Here is a 17,993-nt window from a genome sequence, read left to right as displayed (position 1 = left end):
TCCTGGCTCAGCCGTGCTGCTAAGCAGCCATCCCAGTCACCGCGAGGCAGGACCTGCTCCACGGCCCCACCTGGCCCTGCCCCCTGGCTGGCAGGAACGTGCTGCTGCGCTCGTGGCTGCAGCTCTTCCCATGCGGCTGCAGAGCAAGGCCCTGGAGCTTGCACATGGGCACCGGGGACTGGGCGTGGGGGCAGGGGTGGGCTCTGGGCAGGGGACGCTGGCAGAGGACTGGGGTGGGCATTGGGTGGGGGGCCCTAGGGTGGGCATTGGGTGGGGGGCCCTAGGGTGGGCACTGCGCTCTGGGGGAGCTGGGGTGGGCTCTGGGCAGGTGCACCAGCCACAGTAGCCCAGGGGCTGCATGCTCAGCCCCAGCGCTTGCCCCCGCCAGCCCTCACTGCGCTCCCTGCCGCCCCTCCCCGTGCAGGTGCCAGACGGAGCCGTGCGAGGAGTGCGAGCACCACGGCCGGGCGCACGCCGTTGGTGACCGCTGGCGCTCGGGGCAGTGCCAGGTGTGCCAGTGCCTGGCCAGCCTGACGGTGCAGTGTTCCCAGTACTGCCCCTACAGCACCGTGGCCTGCCCAGAGGTGAGCGCACCCGCCTGCCCCCCAGGGGCCCAGCACGCCGGGCGCTGCCCTGACCCCCGAGGGGGTGCGGCCCCAGCTGGCGGGGGTGGGGGGCAGGGCGCGGCTCGGGGAGGGGGAGGGGCGGCCCTGCAGCCCCCCCATGGGCTGTCTGGGAGCCAGGCTGGTTCCACCATCTCTCTCCCCCAGGGGCGGGTGCTGGTGGAGGGCCGGGGCGAGGCCTGCTGCTACTGCGCTGAAGGGGGTGAGTCCTGCTCTGGGGGGCTGAGTTCTGGGGGGCTGGGCTCAGGGGGGCTGGGGCTCTGGGGTTGGGGTCTGAGTTCTGGGGGGTTGGGCTCGGGAGGGGCTGGGGCTCTGGGGTTGGGGGGCTGAATTCTGGGGGGTTGGGCTCGGGAGGGGCTGGGACTGTGGGTTGGGGGGCCTGGGGCTCTGGGGTTGGGGGGCTGAGTTCTGGGGGGTTGGGCTCGGGAGGGGCTGGGGCTCTGGGGTTGGGGGGCTGAGTTCTGGGGGGTTGGGCTCGGGAGGGGCTGGGGCTCTGGGGTTGGGGGGCTGAATTCTGGGGGGTTGGGCTCGGGAGGGGCTGGGACTGTGGGTTGGGGGGCCTGGGGCTCTGGGGTTGGGGGGCTGAGTTCTGGGGGGTTGGGCTCGGGAGGGGTTGGGACTGTGGGTTGGGGGGCCTGGGGCTCTGGGGTTGGGGGGCTGAGTTCTGGGGGGTTGGGCTCGGGAGGGGTTGGGACTGTGGGTTGGGGGGCCTGGGGCTCTGGGGTTGGGGGGCTGAATTCTGGGGGGTTGGGCTCGGGAGGGGCTGGGGCTCTGGGGTTGGGGGGCTGAGTTCTGGGGGGTTGGGCTCGGGAGGGGTTGGGACTGTGGGTTGGGGGGCCTGGGGCTCTGGGGTTGGGGGGCTGAATTCTGGGGGGTTGGGCTCGGGAGGGGCTGGGGCTCTGGGGTTGGGGGGCTGAGTTCTGGGGGGTTGGGCTCGGGAGGGGTTGGGACTGTGGGTTGGGGGGCCTGGGGCTCTGGGGTTGGGGGGCTGAATTCTGGGGGGTTGGGCTCGGGAGGGGCTGGGGCTCTGGGGTTGGGGGGCTGAGTTCTGGGGGGTTGGGCTCGGGAGTGGCTGGGGATCTGGGGTTGGGGGGCCTGGGGCTCTGGGGGGTTGGGCTCGGGAGGGGCTGGGGCTCTGGGGTTGGGGGGCTGAATTCTGGGGGGTTGGGCTCGGGAGGGGTTGGGACTGTGGGTTGGGGGGCCTGGGGCTCTGGGGTTGGGGGGCTACAGGCCATGGCAGTTGGGGGGCAGCAAGGGAGGGGCTCCCGCAGCCCAGCCAGCCCCACGATGCCCCTCAGCCCTGGCCTGCAGCCCAGCTCGCCTGCGCTGGTCCCTGCCCCTCACTTGCAGCTGGCCCTGGGCGGGTTGGGGGGCTCCCCTTTCCCCTGGGATAGGCAGTGGGGAGCCCCCCAAAGGGCGGGGGTGGGGGGCAGGGTCCCCTGGGAGCTGGGGGCTCAAGGCTTCCCGGGAGAGATTCAGGGGCCTCCCAGCGGATCAGAGCGCCCCCGGCCGGCGCGTTTCCCTGCTGGTGCACGAGCCCCCAACCAAAATGCCTCCCGCACGCGGAGGGACCGAGGTCCAGGGACCCCAGGGCTAGAGGGGCGCTGCCGGGATGTCCCGGGGGTCCAGTGCGGCGCGGAGGGGCCGGGCCGGGGGAGACGCGTCGCTGCTCTTCCCCGCGCAGGTGAGAACAGGACCAGCGCGCCGGCCCTGCACACAGCGGGGCCCCCGGGCACCCCCCCGCCCAGCCCGCCTGCCGCCACCGGCCCCCCCCTCGCCACCTTCCCGCTGCCCCCGCTGGGAGGTGAGTCCTGCCCCTCGCTCCGACGGCCGGCTGGGGCTCCGCCGGGCCGGTCCCCGATTCCCACATGGGGGGGGCTCCGGCTGGTCCCCGATTCCCACATGGGGGGGCTCCGGCTGGTCCCCGATTCCCACATGGGGGGGCTCCGGCTGGTCCCCGATTCCCACATGGGCCGGTCCCCGATTCCCACAGGGGGGGGCTCCGGCCAGTCCCCGATTCCCATATGGGGGGGACTCCGGCCAGTCCCCGATTCCCACATGGGCTGGTCCCCGATTCCCACATGGGGGGGCTCCGGCCGGTCCCCGATTCCCGGGGGGGGGCTCCGGCCGGTCCCCAATTCCCACAGCGGGGGGACTCCGGCCAGTCCCCGATTCCCACATGGGGGGGCTCCGGCCGGTCCCCGATTCCCACGTTGGGTGGACTCCGGCCAGTCCCCGATTCCCACGGGGGGGGGCTCCGGCCGGTCCCCGATTCCCACATTGGGTGGACTCCGGCCGGTCCCCGATTCCCACATGGGGGGGGCTCCGGCCGGTCCCCGATTCCCAGAGGGGGGGTTCCGGCCGGTCCCCGATTCCCACATGGGCCGGTCCCCGATTCCCAGAGGGGGGGTTCCGGCCGGTCCCCGATTCCCACGGGGGGGGGGGTTCCGGCCGGTCCCCAATTCCCAGAGGGGGGGGTTCCGGCCGGTCCCCGATTCCCACATGGGGGGGCTCCGGCCGGTCCCCGATTCCCACATGGGCCGGTCCCCGATTCCCACGGGGGGGGCTCCGGCCGGTCCCCGATTCCCACGGGGGGGGGGGGGGTTCCGGCCGGTCCCCGATTCCCAGAGGGGGCGGTGCCCTGACCCGCCTGTCTCCCCCCAGACCGGTGCTACGGGCCCCTGGGCCTGGCCTCCTTGCCGGACAGCAGCTTCAGCGCCTCCTCCCAGCAGGCGGAGAACCCGGCCCAGGCCGGGCGCCTCAACCGCCTGCTGCCCGGCTCCGACCTGCAGGGCTGGGGCCCCCCGGCCGACCGGTACCAGGAGCTGCCCTCCAGGCCGCCCTACCTGCAGGTGGACCTGCTGGAGCCCAGGAACCTGACGGGTAGGTGCCCGGCCTGGGGGAGCACGCTGCGGGCCCTGCTGTAGCACACTGGGGAAACTGAGGCACACACGCTGTTCTGAAAGCATCCCGCTCAGTGCAGGGCTGGGCGTGTGCGGAGGGGGGGCTGCTCTCCACAGCCCGGCCGGGCAAGGCCCTGGCGCCCCCTCAGGGTCCGCACCCCCATACTTCTGGGCCCGCCCCCCGTGCCCTGGGCCCTGGGGGTGTCCCGCAGGCTGAGCCGGGCTGTTCTCCCCGCAGGGGTGGTCGTGCAGGGCGCAGGCTCCTCGGACGCCTTCGTGACCAGCTTCTGGCTGCAGTTCAGCACGGACGGGCGGCGGTGGCACGAGTACCGGGAGGTCTCTGCGGACGCCCCGCCGGGGCCCAAGGTACCCGGGCCGGCCCCTCACGGGGCCCCGGCAGCGCTGCCCCACGGGCCCGGGGAGGACCCCTCGGAGGGTTAACCCCTTGCTGGCCGGAGGCCCTGCGCCCCGGACTCCTGGCACAGCGGCTGGGAGCCTTCAGCCCCACTTCCCGCTGCGAGCCCCCGGCATGGTGTGTCGGCGCATCGGGGGCCCCCCCCCCCCCTCCCCAGCCAGACTCTGCGCCGGCCAGTGGAGTGGAAGGTTCATTGGTTCCCTGGGACTTGGCGCGGCTTCGGCGTGAGCACAGGCCCCTTCCTCGGGGGGGCCCTGAACCCCCCTTTGGCCTCCAGCATCCGCCCAGCCCAGCCCAGACTGACTCCCCCTCCCCGCCACTTCTGTCCCTTGGTCCCAGGAGGGGAGACTCTGAGACACTTGCCCAGGGAGTCCTGCCTGGCATCCCCCTCCTGCAGAGAGACCTGGGGGGGGACTGAGGTGTGCGCGCACACACGCACACACACACACACACACATGCACACTGTGCGCGCACACACACACACACACACACATATATGCACACTGTGCGCACACACACACGCATGCACACTGTGCGCACACACACACACACGCATGCACACTGTGCGCGCACACACACACGCGCGCACACACACACACGCATGCACACTGTGCGCGCACACACACACGCGCGCACACACACACACGCATGCACACTGCGCGCACACACACACACACGCATGCACACTGTGCACACACACGCATGCACACTGTGCACACACACACACACACACACACACACACACACACGGGGCACCAGAGGAGTGGCGAGCAGGCTGGGCCCGTGGGGTAAGCGCAGGAGGGTTATGGGCCCTCGGAGGCAGATTGGGGCGGGCACAGAGCAGGGGTCCTGGGAGGTGTGTCCCGGGGGGCTCACAGCCCCTCTCTCCCCCAAGGGCTTGTCTCCTCCAGCCAGCCCCCCCAGTTACTCATGCAGCGCACAGGGAAACTGAGGCATGCACCGTCGGCACACGGGTGCGTCTGCACAGCTCCCTCATCTCGGAACAAGCTGCGCAGTGTGAGCTACGCACCCGGGGTCGCTTATTCCGAGTCAGTTTCCAAAGAGCGTTCCCAGCCCCACATTGCGAACCAGCCCGCGATTCCGAGCCCCCCCCGGGACCAGGGCCACCCCTGTGACGTAGTGTTGGTACCTTGCTGGGGCTGTGGGTGACCTCTGCTGTCTGTAGCACGGCCCAGCAGGGCAGGGGATGAGTGTGAGGGCGCGTTGGGGTCCCCCGGCTCCTGCACCCCCGAAGTGGCACGAACAGACTCCCCCAGCCGGTAGAACAGGGGAGTTTGTTGCTTCTCCAGGATACAGCCCAGCACAGATGGAATCTGGGTCCAGGGCAGGCCTGGGATGCCTCAGCCCCCTGGAGATGGGGGGTGTGATGGAATTTTGGGAGCTCCTCGCTCCCTCCCCCTTCAGCTCCCGAGCAAGTCTGGGGAGGGGCGGGGCCCAGCGAACCCACTGCCTGGGCTTGCCTCTCCGGCCCCTACCTGGGGTCCTGGGGTTGGCGTCTGGGCGAGGGGGCGATCACCCCTCGGCCCCTGACGGCTGAGGGGGGTCGGCGGCCCCTCTGTCGGACCCCTCCTCCTCCTCTGACTTGAGGAAGGGGGTCGCCGTGTCGTCGCGGGGCCTGGCCGCGGACCAGTGTCCTCCTGCGGTCCGGGCCACGCGGGTTTAAGGATTCAGGGGAATTGCTCGTAGGTAGCAATGAGGGGGAAGGGGGTGGGGGCCCCGGGCCCTCCCTCACCTCCGGGTCCCAGCCCGAGGCCCTAAGTGGAGGTCGGCGACCAGCTGTCGCCCTCCACGGCGGACGGGGCTGCTGCCCTCAACTCGTCCGCCCACGGGCGCCAGAAGGGCCCCGCCTCGGGCTCCTTCCACTCCCCGCTGACTTGCCCCGGTGGTGGAGCAAGGCGGGGGTCACTCACCACGCCGAAGTCGCCGGGCGCGTCCCAAGGCGAGCCGCCAACGGCCGAGCCCGTCTCTCCTCGCCGCCCGGGGGGCCGTGGGCTTGGTATTCCTGGACGCCAGGACGCCTGCTGCCGCACTTCCCCCTCCTGCCGGGTCGTCACCGGCCTTTGTGGTCGCTGGGGGATGAGGTCTGTGCGGGGAGCGACGTCCCTGCCCCCGCGCCTGCACCGACGTGCTCCCGTGCCCCGCGTTGGAGCGTAAGCCAGGGCGGCAGAGCCGGCCGCTTCCCCGCCGCCCGCGTCTGCCCCGCCTCCTGCTCCCAGTCCCTGCCGGCAATGCCGGGTGCCCGGACCCCGGTGCTGCCGCGCTGGTGAGCTCGCCACCCGTGGCGGCCGCTTTTCCGGCCAAGGGGGGGGCTCTCTCCCGGCTGCCAGTGCGGACCCCGCTGGGTCCGTCACCGGGGGGTCTGGGCTTCTAAACCCCCCAGCCTGTTGCTGAGGCTGCTTCCTCCCTGCTCCCAGACCGAGACTAACTCACTCTCCTCCAGCCCTGCCCCCAGCCAGGGCGGCATCCCCCTTCCTTTGTCCCTCTCCCTGGGGGTAGCTGGGCGGACGGGTTGAGACCCTCTTTGCATAGTGACTCACCCCTGTCGTGCTGGGCCGTGGTACCAGCAGCAGCCAGTGGGGTTACCACAGAGCCAGCAGCATAGAAACCAGCCAGGTACCCTGTGACGGCGCGTTGGGGGTCCCCTGTCTCCTGCACCCCGAAATGGCACAGACTGCACCAGCCAGTGGAATAGAGGAAGTTTATTGCCTCTCCAGGATACAGCACAGCACAGATGTAATCTGGTCACAGAGCTGGGCTAGGATGCCTCAGGCCCCCTTGAGATGGGGAGACTGGGCCCCTAAACTCCAGTCCCTTCTCCTAGGCTCTCCTCCATGCTCTCCCACAGTCTAACTAAATTCCCTTCCAGCCCTGCCCCCGCAGTCAGGGCAGCATCCCCCTTCCTTTGTTCCTCTCCATGGGGGGTGTCTGGCCCCTGGTTCAACAAGTTTGGCCTTACCTCTGCCTAGCGAGGTTTTCCCTGCTGGGTCTTGCTCCAGACAGCAGGGGTCACCACAGCCCAGCAAGTACCCCCACTACGGCACAGTGAGTCATTATGCAAAGGGGGCTCCAAACCTGTCTGACCAGCTACCCCCAAGGAGAGAGACAAAGGAAGGGGGATGCTGCCCGGGCTGGGGGCAGGGCTGGAGGTGAGGGGGTTAGTCTCTGCCTGGGATCATGGAGGAAGCAGCCTAGGCAACAGGCTGGGATTTAGGAGCCCAGACCCCCCCATCTCAAGGGGGGCTGAGGCATCCTAGGCCTGCCCTGGAACCAGATTCCATCTGTGCTGGGCTGTATCCTGGAGAAGCAACAAACTCCCCTGTTCTACCGGCTGGTGGAGTCTGTTCGTGCCATTATGGGGGTGCAGGAGGCAGGGGAACCCCAACGCGCCATCACAGCCCCTTCTTTCCAAAACCGGGCAGCTTCCCTCAACTTGCTTGTGTGTGCGTGTTTGGGGTGTGTGTGCATTGGGGTGTGTGCATGGTTGTGGGATTTGGGGTGTGTGCGTGGTTGGGGGGTCTTGGGGGTGTGTGGTTGTGGGGTTTGGGGGTGTGTGCATAGTTGGGGGCCTTGGGGGGGTGTGTGGTTGGAGGCCTGGGGGGGGGTGGTTGTTGGTTTGGGGGCGTGTGTGGTTGGGAGGCCTTGGGGGTGTGTGGTTGTGGGGTTTGAGGGTGTGTGCGTAGTTGGAGGCCTTGGGGGGTATGTGTGGTTGGGGGGCCTTGGAGGTGTGTGCTTGTGGGGTTTGGGGGTGTGTGCATAGTTGGGGGCCTTGGGGGGCATGTGTGGTTGGGGGGCCTTGGGGGTGTGTGCTTGTGGGGTTTGGGGGTGTGTGCATAGTTGGGGGCCTTGGGGGGCATGTGTGGTTGGGGGGCCTTGGGGGTGTGTGCTTGTGGGGTTTGGGGGTGTGTGCATAGTTGGGGGCCTTGGGGGGCATGTGTGGTTGGGGGGCCTTGGGGGTGTGTGCTTGTGGGGTTTGGGGGTGTGTGCATAGTTGGGGGCCTTGGGGGGCATGTGTGGTTGGGGGGCCTTGGAGGTGTGTGCTTGTGGGGTTTGGGGGTGTGTGCATAGTTGGGGGCCTTGGGGGGCATGTGTGGTTGGGGGGCCTTGGGGGTGTGTGCTTGTGGGGTTTGGGGGTGTGTGCATAGTTGGGGGCCTTGGGGGGCATGTGTGGTTGGGGGGCCTTGGGGGTGTGTGCTTGTGGGGTTTGGGGGTGTGTGCATAGTTGGGGGCCTTGGGGGGCATGTGTGGTTGGGGGGCCTTGGGGGGTGTGTGCTTGTGGGGTTTGGGGGTGTGTGCATAGTTGGGGGCCTTGGGGGGCATGTGTGGTTGGGGGGCCTTGGGGGGGTGTGCTTGTGGGGTTTGTTCCTCTCCATGGGGGGTAGCTGGTCGGACCAGTTGAGAGATCCCTTTGCATAATGACTCATCCCTGTCCTGGGCTGTGGTACCGCGGCAGCCAGTGGGGTTACCACAGACCCCTAGAAACCAGCAAGTTCCCTCCACTACGGCACAGGGGGTGTGCGTAGTTGGGGGCCTTGGTGGTTGGGGGCTTTAGGGGGTGCGGTTGGGGCTTTGGGGTGCGCACTGTGTCTGGTCGAGCCCCTCGCTGTCCCACAGCTGTTCCAGGGGAACGTGGACGACTCCACGCCGGCCGTGAGGACCTTCCAGCGCATGGTGCGAGCCCGGCACGTCCGCATCCTGCCGCACGACTTCCACCACGGCATCTTCCTGCGGGCCGAGCTGCTGGGCTGCGAGCCAGGTGTGACGGCGCGTTGGGGGTCCCCCGTCTCCTGCACCCCGAAATGGCACAAACAGGCTGCACCAGCCGGTGGAATAGAGGAAGTTTATTGCCTCTCCAGGATACAGCACAGCACAGATGGAGTCTGGCCACAGAGCTGGGCTAGGATGCCTCAGGCCCCCTTGAGATGGGGGAGACTGGGCCCCTAAACTCCAGCCCCTTTCCCTAGGCTGTCTCCTCCATGCTCACAGACAGCAGCCAACTAACTAACCCTCTTCCAGCCCTGCCCCCCAGCCAGGGCAGCATCCACCTTCCTTTGTTCCTCTCCATGGGGGGTGTCTGGCCACTGGTTTGCATAGTGACTCATCCTGTTTTGCTGGGTCGTGGTACCCGCGGCAGCCAGTGGGGGTTCCCCCAGAGCCAGCAGCATAGAACCCAGCCAGGTACCCCCCCTACGTCACACCAGGTACCCCCTGGGGGCTCTGCAGGGAGCCAGGGGAGTGAGGCGGGGGGGTGAGGGCATCCCGGGGGGGGGGGAGTTTCTCAGGGGGGTGATGTCAGGGGCATCTCCTGGGACCGGCCCAGAATAACCTCCCCCCCGAACCGCCCAGTGCTCGCCGTGGCGCCGGGGGCAGCGACGACAGAGCCGGGCCACAGGGCCTGCCGCCCCGGGGAGTTCTGGTGCCGCAACGGCCGCTGCGTCCCCGCCGGGCCCCAGGGCGTCCTGTGCGACGGCCACGATGACTGCGGCGACTTCTCCGACGAACAGCGCTGCGGTGAGCTGGGCCTGGGGGCAGGGGGCAGGCCAGGGGGTCGGAGGTAATGGAGTGTAGGGGGCAGGGGATCGGGGGGTGCAGGGGGAGTAGGGGGCAGGCCAGGGGGTCGGAGGTAATGGAGTGTAGGGGGCAGGCCAGGGGGTCGGAGGTAATGGAGTGTAGGGGGCAGGGGATCAGGGGGTGCAGGGGGAGTAGGGGGCAGGGCAGGGGGTCGGAGGTAATGGAGTGTAGGGGGCAGGGGATCGGGGGGTGCAGGGGGAGTAGGGGGCAGGCCAGGGGGTCGGAGGTAATGGAGTGTAGGGGGCAGGGGATCGGGGGGTGCAGGGGGTGTAGGGGGCAGGCCAGGGGGTCGGAGGTAATGGAGTGTAGGGGGCAGGGGATCGGGGGGTGCAGGGGGAGTAGGGGGCAGGGCAGGGGGTCGGAGGTAATGGAGTGTAGGGGGCAGGGGATCGGGGGGTGCAGGGGGAGTAGGGGGCAGGCCAGGGGGTCGGAGGTAATGGAGTGTAGGGGGCAGGGGATCGGGGGGTGCAGGGGGAGTAGGGGGCAGGCCAGGGGGTCGGAGGTAATGGAGTGTAGGGGGCAGGGGATCGGGGGGTGCAGGGGGAGTAGGGGGCAGGCCAGGGGGTCGGAGGTAATGGAGTGTAGGGGGCAGGGCAGGGGGTCGGAGGTAATGGAGTGTAGGGGGCAGGGGATCGGGGGGTGCAGGGGGAGTAGGGGGCAGGGCAGGGGGTCGGAGGTAATGGAGTGTAGGGGGCAGGGGATCGGGGGGTGCAGGGGGAGTAGGGGGCAGGCCAGGGGGTCGGAGGTAATGGAGTGTAGGGGGCAGGGGATCGGGGGGTGCAGGGGGAGTAGGGGGCAGGCCAGGGGGTCGGAGGTAATGGAGTGTAGGGGGCAGGGCAGGGGATCAGGGGGTGCAGGGGGAGTAGGGGGCAGGGCAGGGGGTCGGAGGTAATGGAGTGTAGGGGGCAGGGGATCGGGGGGTGCAGGGGGAGTAGGGGGCAGGGCAGGGGGTCGGAGGTAATGGAGTGTAGGGGGCAGGGGGTCGGGGGGTGCAGGGGGATTAGGGGGCAGGGCAGGGGGTCGGGGGGTGCAGGGGGTGTAGGGGGCAGGGCAGGGGGTGAAGGGGGGGCCAGGAGCCGATGGGCCAGCACCCTCCCACTGACGGGCTCCTTCTGCCTCTCCCAGGTGCTGCTCCCACCCGCCCCCTGGCCACCTCCCCGCAGCCCCTGCGCTCCCGGGCTCCCAGTGCGGCCAATGCGAGTGGCCAGGCCGAACCCACGGGCCAGCCGGCGACTCTGGGGCAGCCGACAGGCACGGTGGCAGCAGGTGGGGCGGGGGCGGGGCAGGCGCGGGAGGGGAGGTGCCCAGCACGGGGTCCCTTGGGGGGGGGGTCTGTGACAGCGCGTCAGGGCCCCGACCCTGCGCCCCCCCCGCAGCCCGATGGGGCCCTGGTGGCCAGTGGAGCGGAAGGTTTATCGGTTCTCAGACGTGGCCTGGCTTAGGGTCCACGTTGGCGCCGGCGCCGGGGCAGAGCCTTGCTCCTCTCGGGGGTGGCTCACGGGCCCCTGACCCCCCCGTCCTGGACTCACTCTGCTCCCCCAGCCCAGACTGACCCAGCCCCCAGCCCTGCCCCAGCCAGGGGCCGTGCCCCCTCCCTCCCTTTGTCTCCCCCGGGAAGAGCCTTGTTCCCTGCCAGGCTGGGACGGGGTGTCTGGGCCAGTCCCCGTGTGGGGGAGTCAGACCCCACAGCCCGGGGCCACAGACGCCCCCCCGCGGCAGCACAGGGTCTCCTAGTGACTGGGGATGGACAGAGCCGTCCTGCCGGCAGCCCCTGGACCAGCCCGGCGCCCGCAGCCGGCAGCCTGCACATCAGGAAGGCAAGGGAGCTGGCAGGTGGGGCTGGAGGAAGGCGGGGGGCTGACGGGGGCCTGCCCTGTCACTGACTCCTGCTCTCTCTGGCTGGCCCAGGGAAGGAGCCAGGGGCCACGGCGACACCGGGGACGAGGCCAGCGGGGGCCACGCGCAGCCCCGGAGCAGCTGGCACCGCCGGGCCCCACCCGAGCACGGGGCCGCCTGGCCTGGCAAGCACACAGCCCGGGCGCCCAGGGGAGATGCCCACCGCCGGCACCCCCGGGCTCCCGTGGGCAGGGACCACCTCTCCGGGGACCCCGCGGCCGCCGGGCCCCACGCTGCCGGGCATGGCGGCTGTGACGGTGTCGGTGGTAGGCCCAAGCCCCACAGGGCTGCCCGGGCTGCACACCGGCCCTTCCCTGCCTGGCAGGCCTGGGCTGGCCACCACTGCGGCAGGTAAGTGCCGGGGCCGGGCCGGGCGGGGCTCGCTGGCGCTTGCCCGCTGAGGGGTCGGGGGTGCCCCGGGGAGAGCCCAAGGGGGCAGAGCGTGGGGCTGGTGACCCCCGTGGAGGGTCTGCCCCCTCGGAGTGCCCACCAGAGTACCAGGGGGTGCGGGGAGCTGCCCACCTCGCTGTTCCTGGGCTCCGGGCACGTCCCAGCCCCTGCCACGCCGAGCCCCCGCCCCCCGCCCCTGCCCCGGCCCTTCCCGCAGTGGGGTGGGGCCCCTGGGAAGGGAGTGATGGGAGCCGAGAGGCCCAGGGGCTCACTGCCCGCACCCCAACCCTGTCTTCCTCCCCAGGGCTGCCCTTCCCCCGGCTGCTCTGCCCCCCGGGTTCCTTCGCCTGCGAGGTGCTGGGCTGTGTGGAGGCCGCCGTGGTGTGCGACGGGCGGGAGGACTGCCTGGACGGCTCTGACGAGTGGCACTGCGGTGAGCGGGCCCTGGGGCAGCCCCTCCCCCTCCATCCCAGACCCACAGGGCGGGCCCCGGCTCCCCTCCCTGCCCCCTTCGGTCACCTTCCCAGGCCGGGCCGCCGGGTCCGCTTGTCCCAGGCTGGCTTTGCCCAGGGCTCCGGAGTCCCCAGCTGGGCCGGTTCTGTGCGGCTGCCCCTTTGAAATGCGGCCGTGGCGTTTCAAAGGGCAGCGCCGCATGGAGCCCGTACCCTGGGCTGAGTGCGGCGCTGCCCTTGGAAGTACCCCCGGCCCCTTTTGCTGCCTCTGTCGACCCGACTGGCCCGCAGGCCTTTGCCAGCTGACGAGTCTGGGGCTGACACTGCTGCCACGCTTCCCAGAAGCACGCGAGATCCGTCATAGGATCCGTCCCCTGGCCCCAATGCCCCCCAACCACACACACACACACAGAGTCCCTCCAGTCGGTGTTACGGTTATCAGTCCAGAGTCTGGGGGCCAGATCGATTCCTTTGTCGGCCGCGATCCGATGCTCCTGGAGCTGGTGGCAAGACGAACCCAAAGTCCCACGGCAAAGCACCTGCTTTTATAACCCTTTCCTCTGCTGAACTCTGGACTCCGCTGTGTCAGCCTGTGGCCGGTGTCAACGTCAATCGTTCCCCAGACACCTCCGAAGGCTCATCCTGTAATCAGTCTCTGGCAGGGGAGCCAGCTCCACTTTAGGGCCGGCAATCCGCCAATCCGATCACTCCTTGACTGTGGGCAGGCAGGGATGGTCCTGACGCCGATCCGTCTGTCTTCACCCGCACCTCGCCCCTCCTTTCTTGGCCATGTGGCTCTGAGGATAGCCTTCGCCCCGCTAGCCCCACAGTCACACACAGCCAGTCCTTCCAAGGCCTTGCGGAGAAAAGCGCAATCCGGCAGTATCCGGGGGCTCTGGGCAGGCGGGGGCAGGCCGGGGGCCTCTGGGCCGGCGGGGGGAGGCTGGGGGGCTCTGGGCCGGCGGGGGGAGGCTGGGGGGGGCTCTGGGCCGGCGGGGGGAGGCCGGGGGGGGGGCTCTGGGCCGGCAGGGGGGGGGCTCTGGGCGGCGGGGGGGGGCCGGGGGGGGGCTCTGGGCCGGCGGGGGGGAGGCGGGGGGGCTCTAGGACGGCGGGAGGGAGGCCGGGGGGGGGGGGGCTCTGGGCCGGCGGGGGGAGGCCGGGGGGGGGGCTCTGGGCCGGCGGGGGGGGGGAGGCCGGGGGGGGCTCTGGGCCGGCGGGGGGAGGCAGGGGGGGCTCTGGGGGCGGGAGGAGGCGGCGGGGGGGCGGGGGGAGGCCGGGGGGGCTCTGGGCCGGCGGGGGGAGGCCGGGGGGGGGGCTCTGGGCCGGCGGAGGGAGGCCGGGGGGGCTCTGGGCCGGCGGGGGGAGGCCGGGGGGGCTCTCGGCCGGCGGGAGGAGGCCGGGGGGGCTCTGTGCCGGCGGGGGGAGGCCGGGGGGGCTCTGGGCCAGCGGGGAGGAGGCCGGGGGGGCTCTGGGCCGGCGGGGGGAGGCCGGGGGGGGCTCTGGGCCGGCGGGGGAGGCCGGGGGGGCTCTGGGCCAGCGGGGGAGGCCGGGGGGGCTCTCGGCCGGCGGGGGGAGGCCGGGGGGGCTCTCGGCCGGCGGGGGGACGCCGGGGGGGCTCTCGGCCGGCGGGGGGAGGCCGGGGGGGCTCTGGGCCAGGCCTCGGGTCAGGGTTAGCCCATGGCCGGGCGCTCCCCTCACTCTGCCTGCCGCTGTCCCTGCAGGAGGCCCCACTGCCTGGCCCGTGCCCCCCACGGCCCCGGCCCCCCCCACGGGCCGGCCCAGCGCCTGCTCCGCCAAGCAGTTCTCCTGCGGCAGTGGGGAGTGCGTGGCCATGGACAGGCGCTGCGACCTGCGCCCCGACTGCCGGGACGGCTCCGACGAGAGCAGCTGTGGTACGTCCGCTCCCCTGGGGGCTGGGCAGGGCCCTGGCGCTCCCCTGTGGGGCTGGGCAGGCCCCTGGCGCTCCCCTGTGGGGCTGGGCAGGGCCCTGGCGCTCCCCTGTGGGGCTGGGCAGGGCCCTGGCGCTCCCCTGTGGGGCTGGGCAGGCCCCTAGCGCTCCCCTGTGGGGCTGGGCAGGGCCCTGGCGCTCCCCTGTGGGGCTGGGCAGGGCCCTGGCGCTCCCCTGTGGGGCTGGGCAGGCCCCTAGCGCTCCCCTGTGGGGCTGGGCAGGCCCCTGGCGCTCCCCTGTGGGGCTGGGCAGGGCCCTGGCGCTCCCCTGTGGGGCTGGGCAGGCCCCTAGCGCTCCCCTGTGGGGCTGGGCAGGTCCCTGGCGCTCCCCTGTGGGGCTGGGCAGGGCCCTGGCGCTCCCCTGTGGGGCTGGGCAGGGCCCTGGCGCTCCCCTGTGGGGCTGGGCAGGCCCCTAGCGCTCCCCTGGGGGGCTGGGCAGGGCCCCTGGCGCTCCCCTGTGGGGCTGGGCAGGGCCCTGGCGCTCCCCTGGGGGGCTGGGCAGGGCCCTGGCGCTCCCCTGGGGGCTGGGCATGGCCCTGGCGCTCCCCTGGGGGCTGGGCAGGGCCCTGGCGCTCCCCTGTGGGGCTGGGCAGGGCCCCTGGCGCTCCCCTGTGGGGCTGGGCAGGCCCCTGGCGCTCCCCTGTGGGGCTGGGCAGGGCCCTAACGCTCCCCTGTGGGGCTGGGCAGGGCCCTGGCGCTCCCCTGTGGGGCTGGGCAGGGCCCTGGTGCTCCCCTGTGGGGCTGGGCAGGGCCCTGGCGCTCCCCTGTGGGGCTGGGCAGGGCCCTGGCGCTCCCCTGTGGGGCTGGGCAGGGCCCTGGCGCACCCCTGTGGGGCTGGGCAGGGCCCTGGCGCTCCCCTGTGGGGCTGGGCAGGCCCCTGGCGCTCTCCTGTGGGGCTGGGCAGGGCCCTGGCGCTCTCCTGTGGGGCTGGGCAGGCCCCTGGCGCACCCCTGTGGGGCTGGGCAGGCCCCTAGCGCTCCCCTGTGGGGCTGGGCAGGGCCCTGGCGCTCCCCTGTGGGGCTGGGCAGGGCCCTGGCGCTCCCCTGTGGGGCTGGGCAGGCCCCTAGCGCTCCCCTGTGGGGCTGGGCAGGGCCCTGGCGCTCCCCTGTGGGGCTGGGCAGGGCCCTGGCGCTCCCCTGTGGGGCTGGGCAGGCCCCTAGCGCTCCCCTGTGGGGCTGGGCAGGTCCCTGGCGCTCCCCTGTGGGGCTGGGCAGGGCCCTGGCGCTCCCCTGTGGGGCTGGGCAGGGCCCTGGCGCTCCCCTGTGGGGCTGGGCAGGCCCCTAGCGCTCCCCTGGGGGGCTGGGCAGGGCCCTGGCGCTCCCCTGTGGGGCTGGGCAGGGCCCTGGCGCTCCCCTGGGGGGCTGGGCAGGGCCCTGGCGCTCCCCTGGGGGCTGGGCAGGCCCCTGGCGCTCCCCTGTGGGGCTGGGCAGGCCCCTGGCGCTCCCCTGTGGGGCTGGGCAGGGCCCTGGCGCTCCCCTGTGGGGCTGGGCATGGCCCTGGCGCTCCCCTGGGGGCTGGGCAGGGCCCTGGCGCTCCCCTGTGGGGCTGGGCAGGGCCCCTGGCGCTCCCCTGTGGGGCTGGGCAGGCCCCTGGCGCTCCCCTGTGGGGCTGGGCAGGGCCCTAACGCTCCCCTGTGGGGCTGGGCAGGGCCCTGGCGCTCCCCTGTGGGGCTGGGCAGGCCCCTGGCGCTCTCCTGTGGGGCTGGGCAGGCCCCTGGCGCTCTCCTGTGGGGCTGGGCAGGGCCCTGGCGCTCTCCTGTGGGGCTGGGCAGGGCCCTGGCGCTCCCCTGTGGGGCTGGGCAGGCCCCTGGCGCTCTCCTGTGGGGCTGGGCAGGGCCCTGGCGCTCTCCTGTGGGGCTGGGCAGGGCCCTGGCGCTCCCCTGTGGGGCTGGGCAGGCCCCTGGCGCTCTCCTGTGGGGCTGGGCAGGGCCCTGGCGCTCCCCTGTGGGGCTGGGCAGGGCCCTGGCGCTCCCCTGTGGGGCTGGGCAGGGCCCTGGCGCTCCCCTGTGGGGCTGGGCAGGGCCCTGGCGCTCCCCTGTGGGGCTGGGCAGGGCCCTGGTGCTCCCCTGGGGGGCTGGGCAGTCCCCTGGCGCTCCCCTGTGGGGCTGGGCAGGCCCCGGGCGCTCCTGCTGGGCTCTGAGCCCGTCTCCCCCCCAGTGGACTGCGTCCTGTCCCCGTGGGGCGGCTGGAGCGACTGCAGCCGGTCGTGCGGGCTGGGGGTGACCTTCCGCCGGCGGGACCTTCTCCGCAACGCCCTGCCCGGGGGCCAGTGTGAGCGCAGCGAGTTCGACAGCCGCTCCTGCTTCCTGCGGGCCTGCCCCGGTGAGCCCCCCATCCCCCTGGGGAACCCCCGCCCCATCTGTCCTGGGGAACCCCCCACCCATCTGTCCTGGGGCCCCCCCCGCGGCCCTGGGGAAGCCCCCTATGCCCCGTCTCTCCTGGGGAACCCCCCGCCCCATCTGTCCTGGGGGGCCCCCCTGCGGTCCTGGGGAAGCCCCCTATGCCCCGTCTCTCCTGGGGGGCCCCGTGCCCCATCTCTCCTGGGGGGCCCCCGTGCCCCATCTCTCCTGGGGGGCCCCCCCCCCCGCGGCCCTGGGGAAGCCCCCTATGCCCCGTCTCTCCTGGGGGGCCCCGCGCCCCATCTCTCCTGGGGAACCCCCCGCACCATCTGTCCTGGGAGGCCCCCTGCGGCCCTGGGGAAGCCCCCTATGCCCTGTCTCTCCTGGGGAACCCCCAGTCCGTCTCTCCTGGGGAACCCCCTGCACCCCATCTCTCCTGGGGAACCCCCCACGGCCCTGGGGAAGCCCCCTATGCCCCGTCTCTCCTGGGGAACCCCCAGTCCGTCTCTCCTGGGGAACCCCCTGCACCCCATCTCTCCTGGGGAACCCCCCGCGGCCCTGGGGAAGCCCCCTATGCCCCGTCTCTCCTGGGGAACTCCCCTGCGCCCCATCTGTCCTGGGAGGCCCCCCCGCAGCCCTGGGGAAGCCCCCTATGCCCTGTCTCTCCTGGGGGGCCCTGCACCCCATCTCTCCTGAGGGGCCCCCCATGCCCCATCTCTCCTGGGGAACCCCCGGCCCATCTCTCCTTGGGAGCTCCCCCCATGACCCTGCACCCCTGGGGAACCCTCCCCCGTGGTCTGTAAGGAGCCCCTCTGCATCCCTGAGGAGCACCCCTGGGGATCCCCACCCCCATGGTCCTTCACCCCGGGGAGCCCCGCCGCCATGCTCCTGCACCCCTGGGGAGCCCCGCCCCCATGGTCCTTCACCCCGGGGATCCCCGCCCCCATGGTCCTTCACCCCGGGGAGCCCCGCCCCCATGCTCCTGCACCCCTGGGGAGCCCCGCCCCCATGGTCCTTCACCCCGGGGATCCCCACCCCCATGGTCCTTCACCCCGGGGAGCCCCGCCCCCATGCTCCTGCACCCCTGGGGATCCCCGCCCCCATGGTCCTTCACCCCGGGGATCCCCGCCCCCATGGTCCTTCACCCCGGGGAGCCCCGCCCCCATGGTCCTGCACCCCTGGGGAGCCCCGCCCCCATGGTCCTTCACCCCGGGGAGCCCCGCCCCCATGGTCCTGCACCCCGGGGATCCCCGCCCCCATGGTCCTGCACCCCGGGGATCCCCGCCCCCATGGTCCTGCACCCCGGGGAGCCCCGCCCCCATGGTCCTGAACCCCTGGGAGCCCCGCCCCCATGGTCCTGCACCCCGGGGAGCCCCGCCCCCATGGTCCTTCACCCCGGGGAGCCCCGCCCCCATGGTCCTGCACCCCGGGGAGCCCCGC

General features: G+C 72.4%; 1 protein-coding gene across 1 annotated transcript in view; it reads left to right on the top strand.

The window, feature by feature from the left end:
- LOC102446201 (SCO-spondin-like) overlaps nucleotides 1-17,993 on the top strand; it is a 197,416-nt gene that overhangs the window by 99,881 nt on the left and 79,542 nt on the right. The window contains 12 exon segments of the mRNA XM_089775973.1: nucleotides 425-584; nucleotides 771-825; nucleotides 2,308-2,427; nucleotides 3,288-3,506; nucleotides 3,765-3,892; nucleotides 8,574-8,715; nucleotides 9,306-9,470; nucleotides 10,656-10,796; nucleotides 11,439-11,777; nucleotides 12,121-12,252; nucleotides 13,966-14,160; nucleotides 16,372-16,536. Of these exon segments, the coding sequence (XP_089632099.1) occupies nucleotides 425-584; nucleotides 771-825; nucleotides 2,308-2,427; nucleotides 3,288-3,506; nucleotides 3,765-3,892; nucleotides 8,574-8,715; nucleotides 9,306-9,470; nucleotides 10,656-10,796; nucleotides 11,439-11,777; nucleotides 12,121-12,252; nucleotides 13,966-14,160; nucleotides 16,372-16,536 (1,961 nt within the window).

Source organism: Pelodiscus sinensis, chromosome 2 (genome assembly GCF_052426305.1).
Source record: "Pelodiscus sinensis isolate ZL-2025 chromosome 2, ASM5242630v1, whole genome shotgun sequence".
NCBI classification, from domain to species: Eukaryota; Metazoa; Chordata; order Testudines; family Trionychidae; genus Pelodiscus; species Pelodiscus sinensis.
Note: the sequence above shows the minus strand (reverse complement) of the source record. Positions and strands in the feature narration are given on the sequence as shown.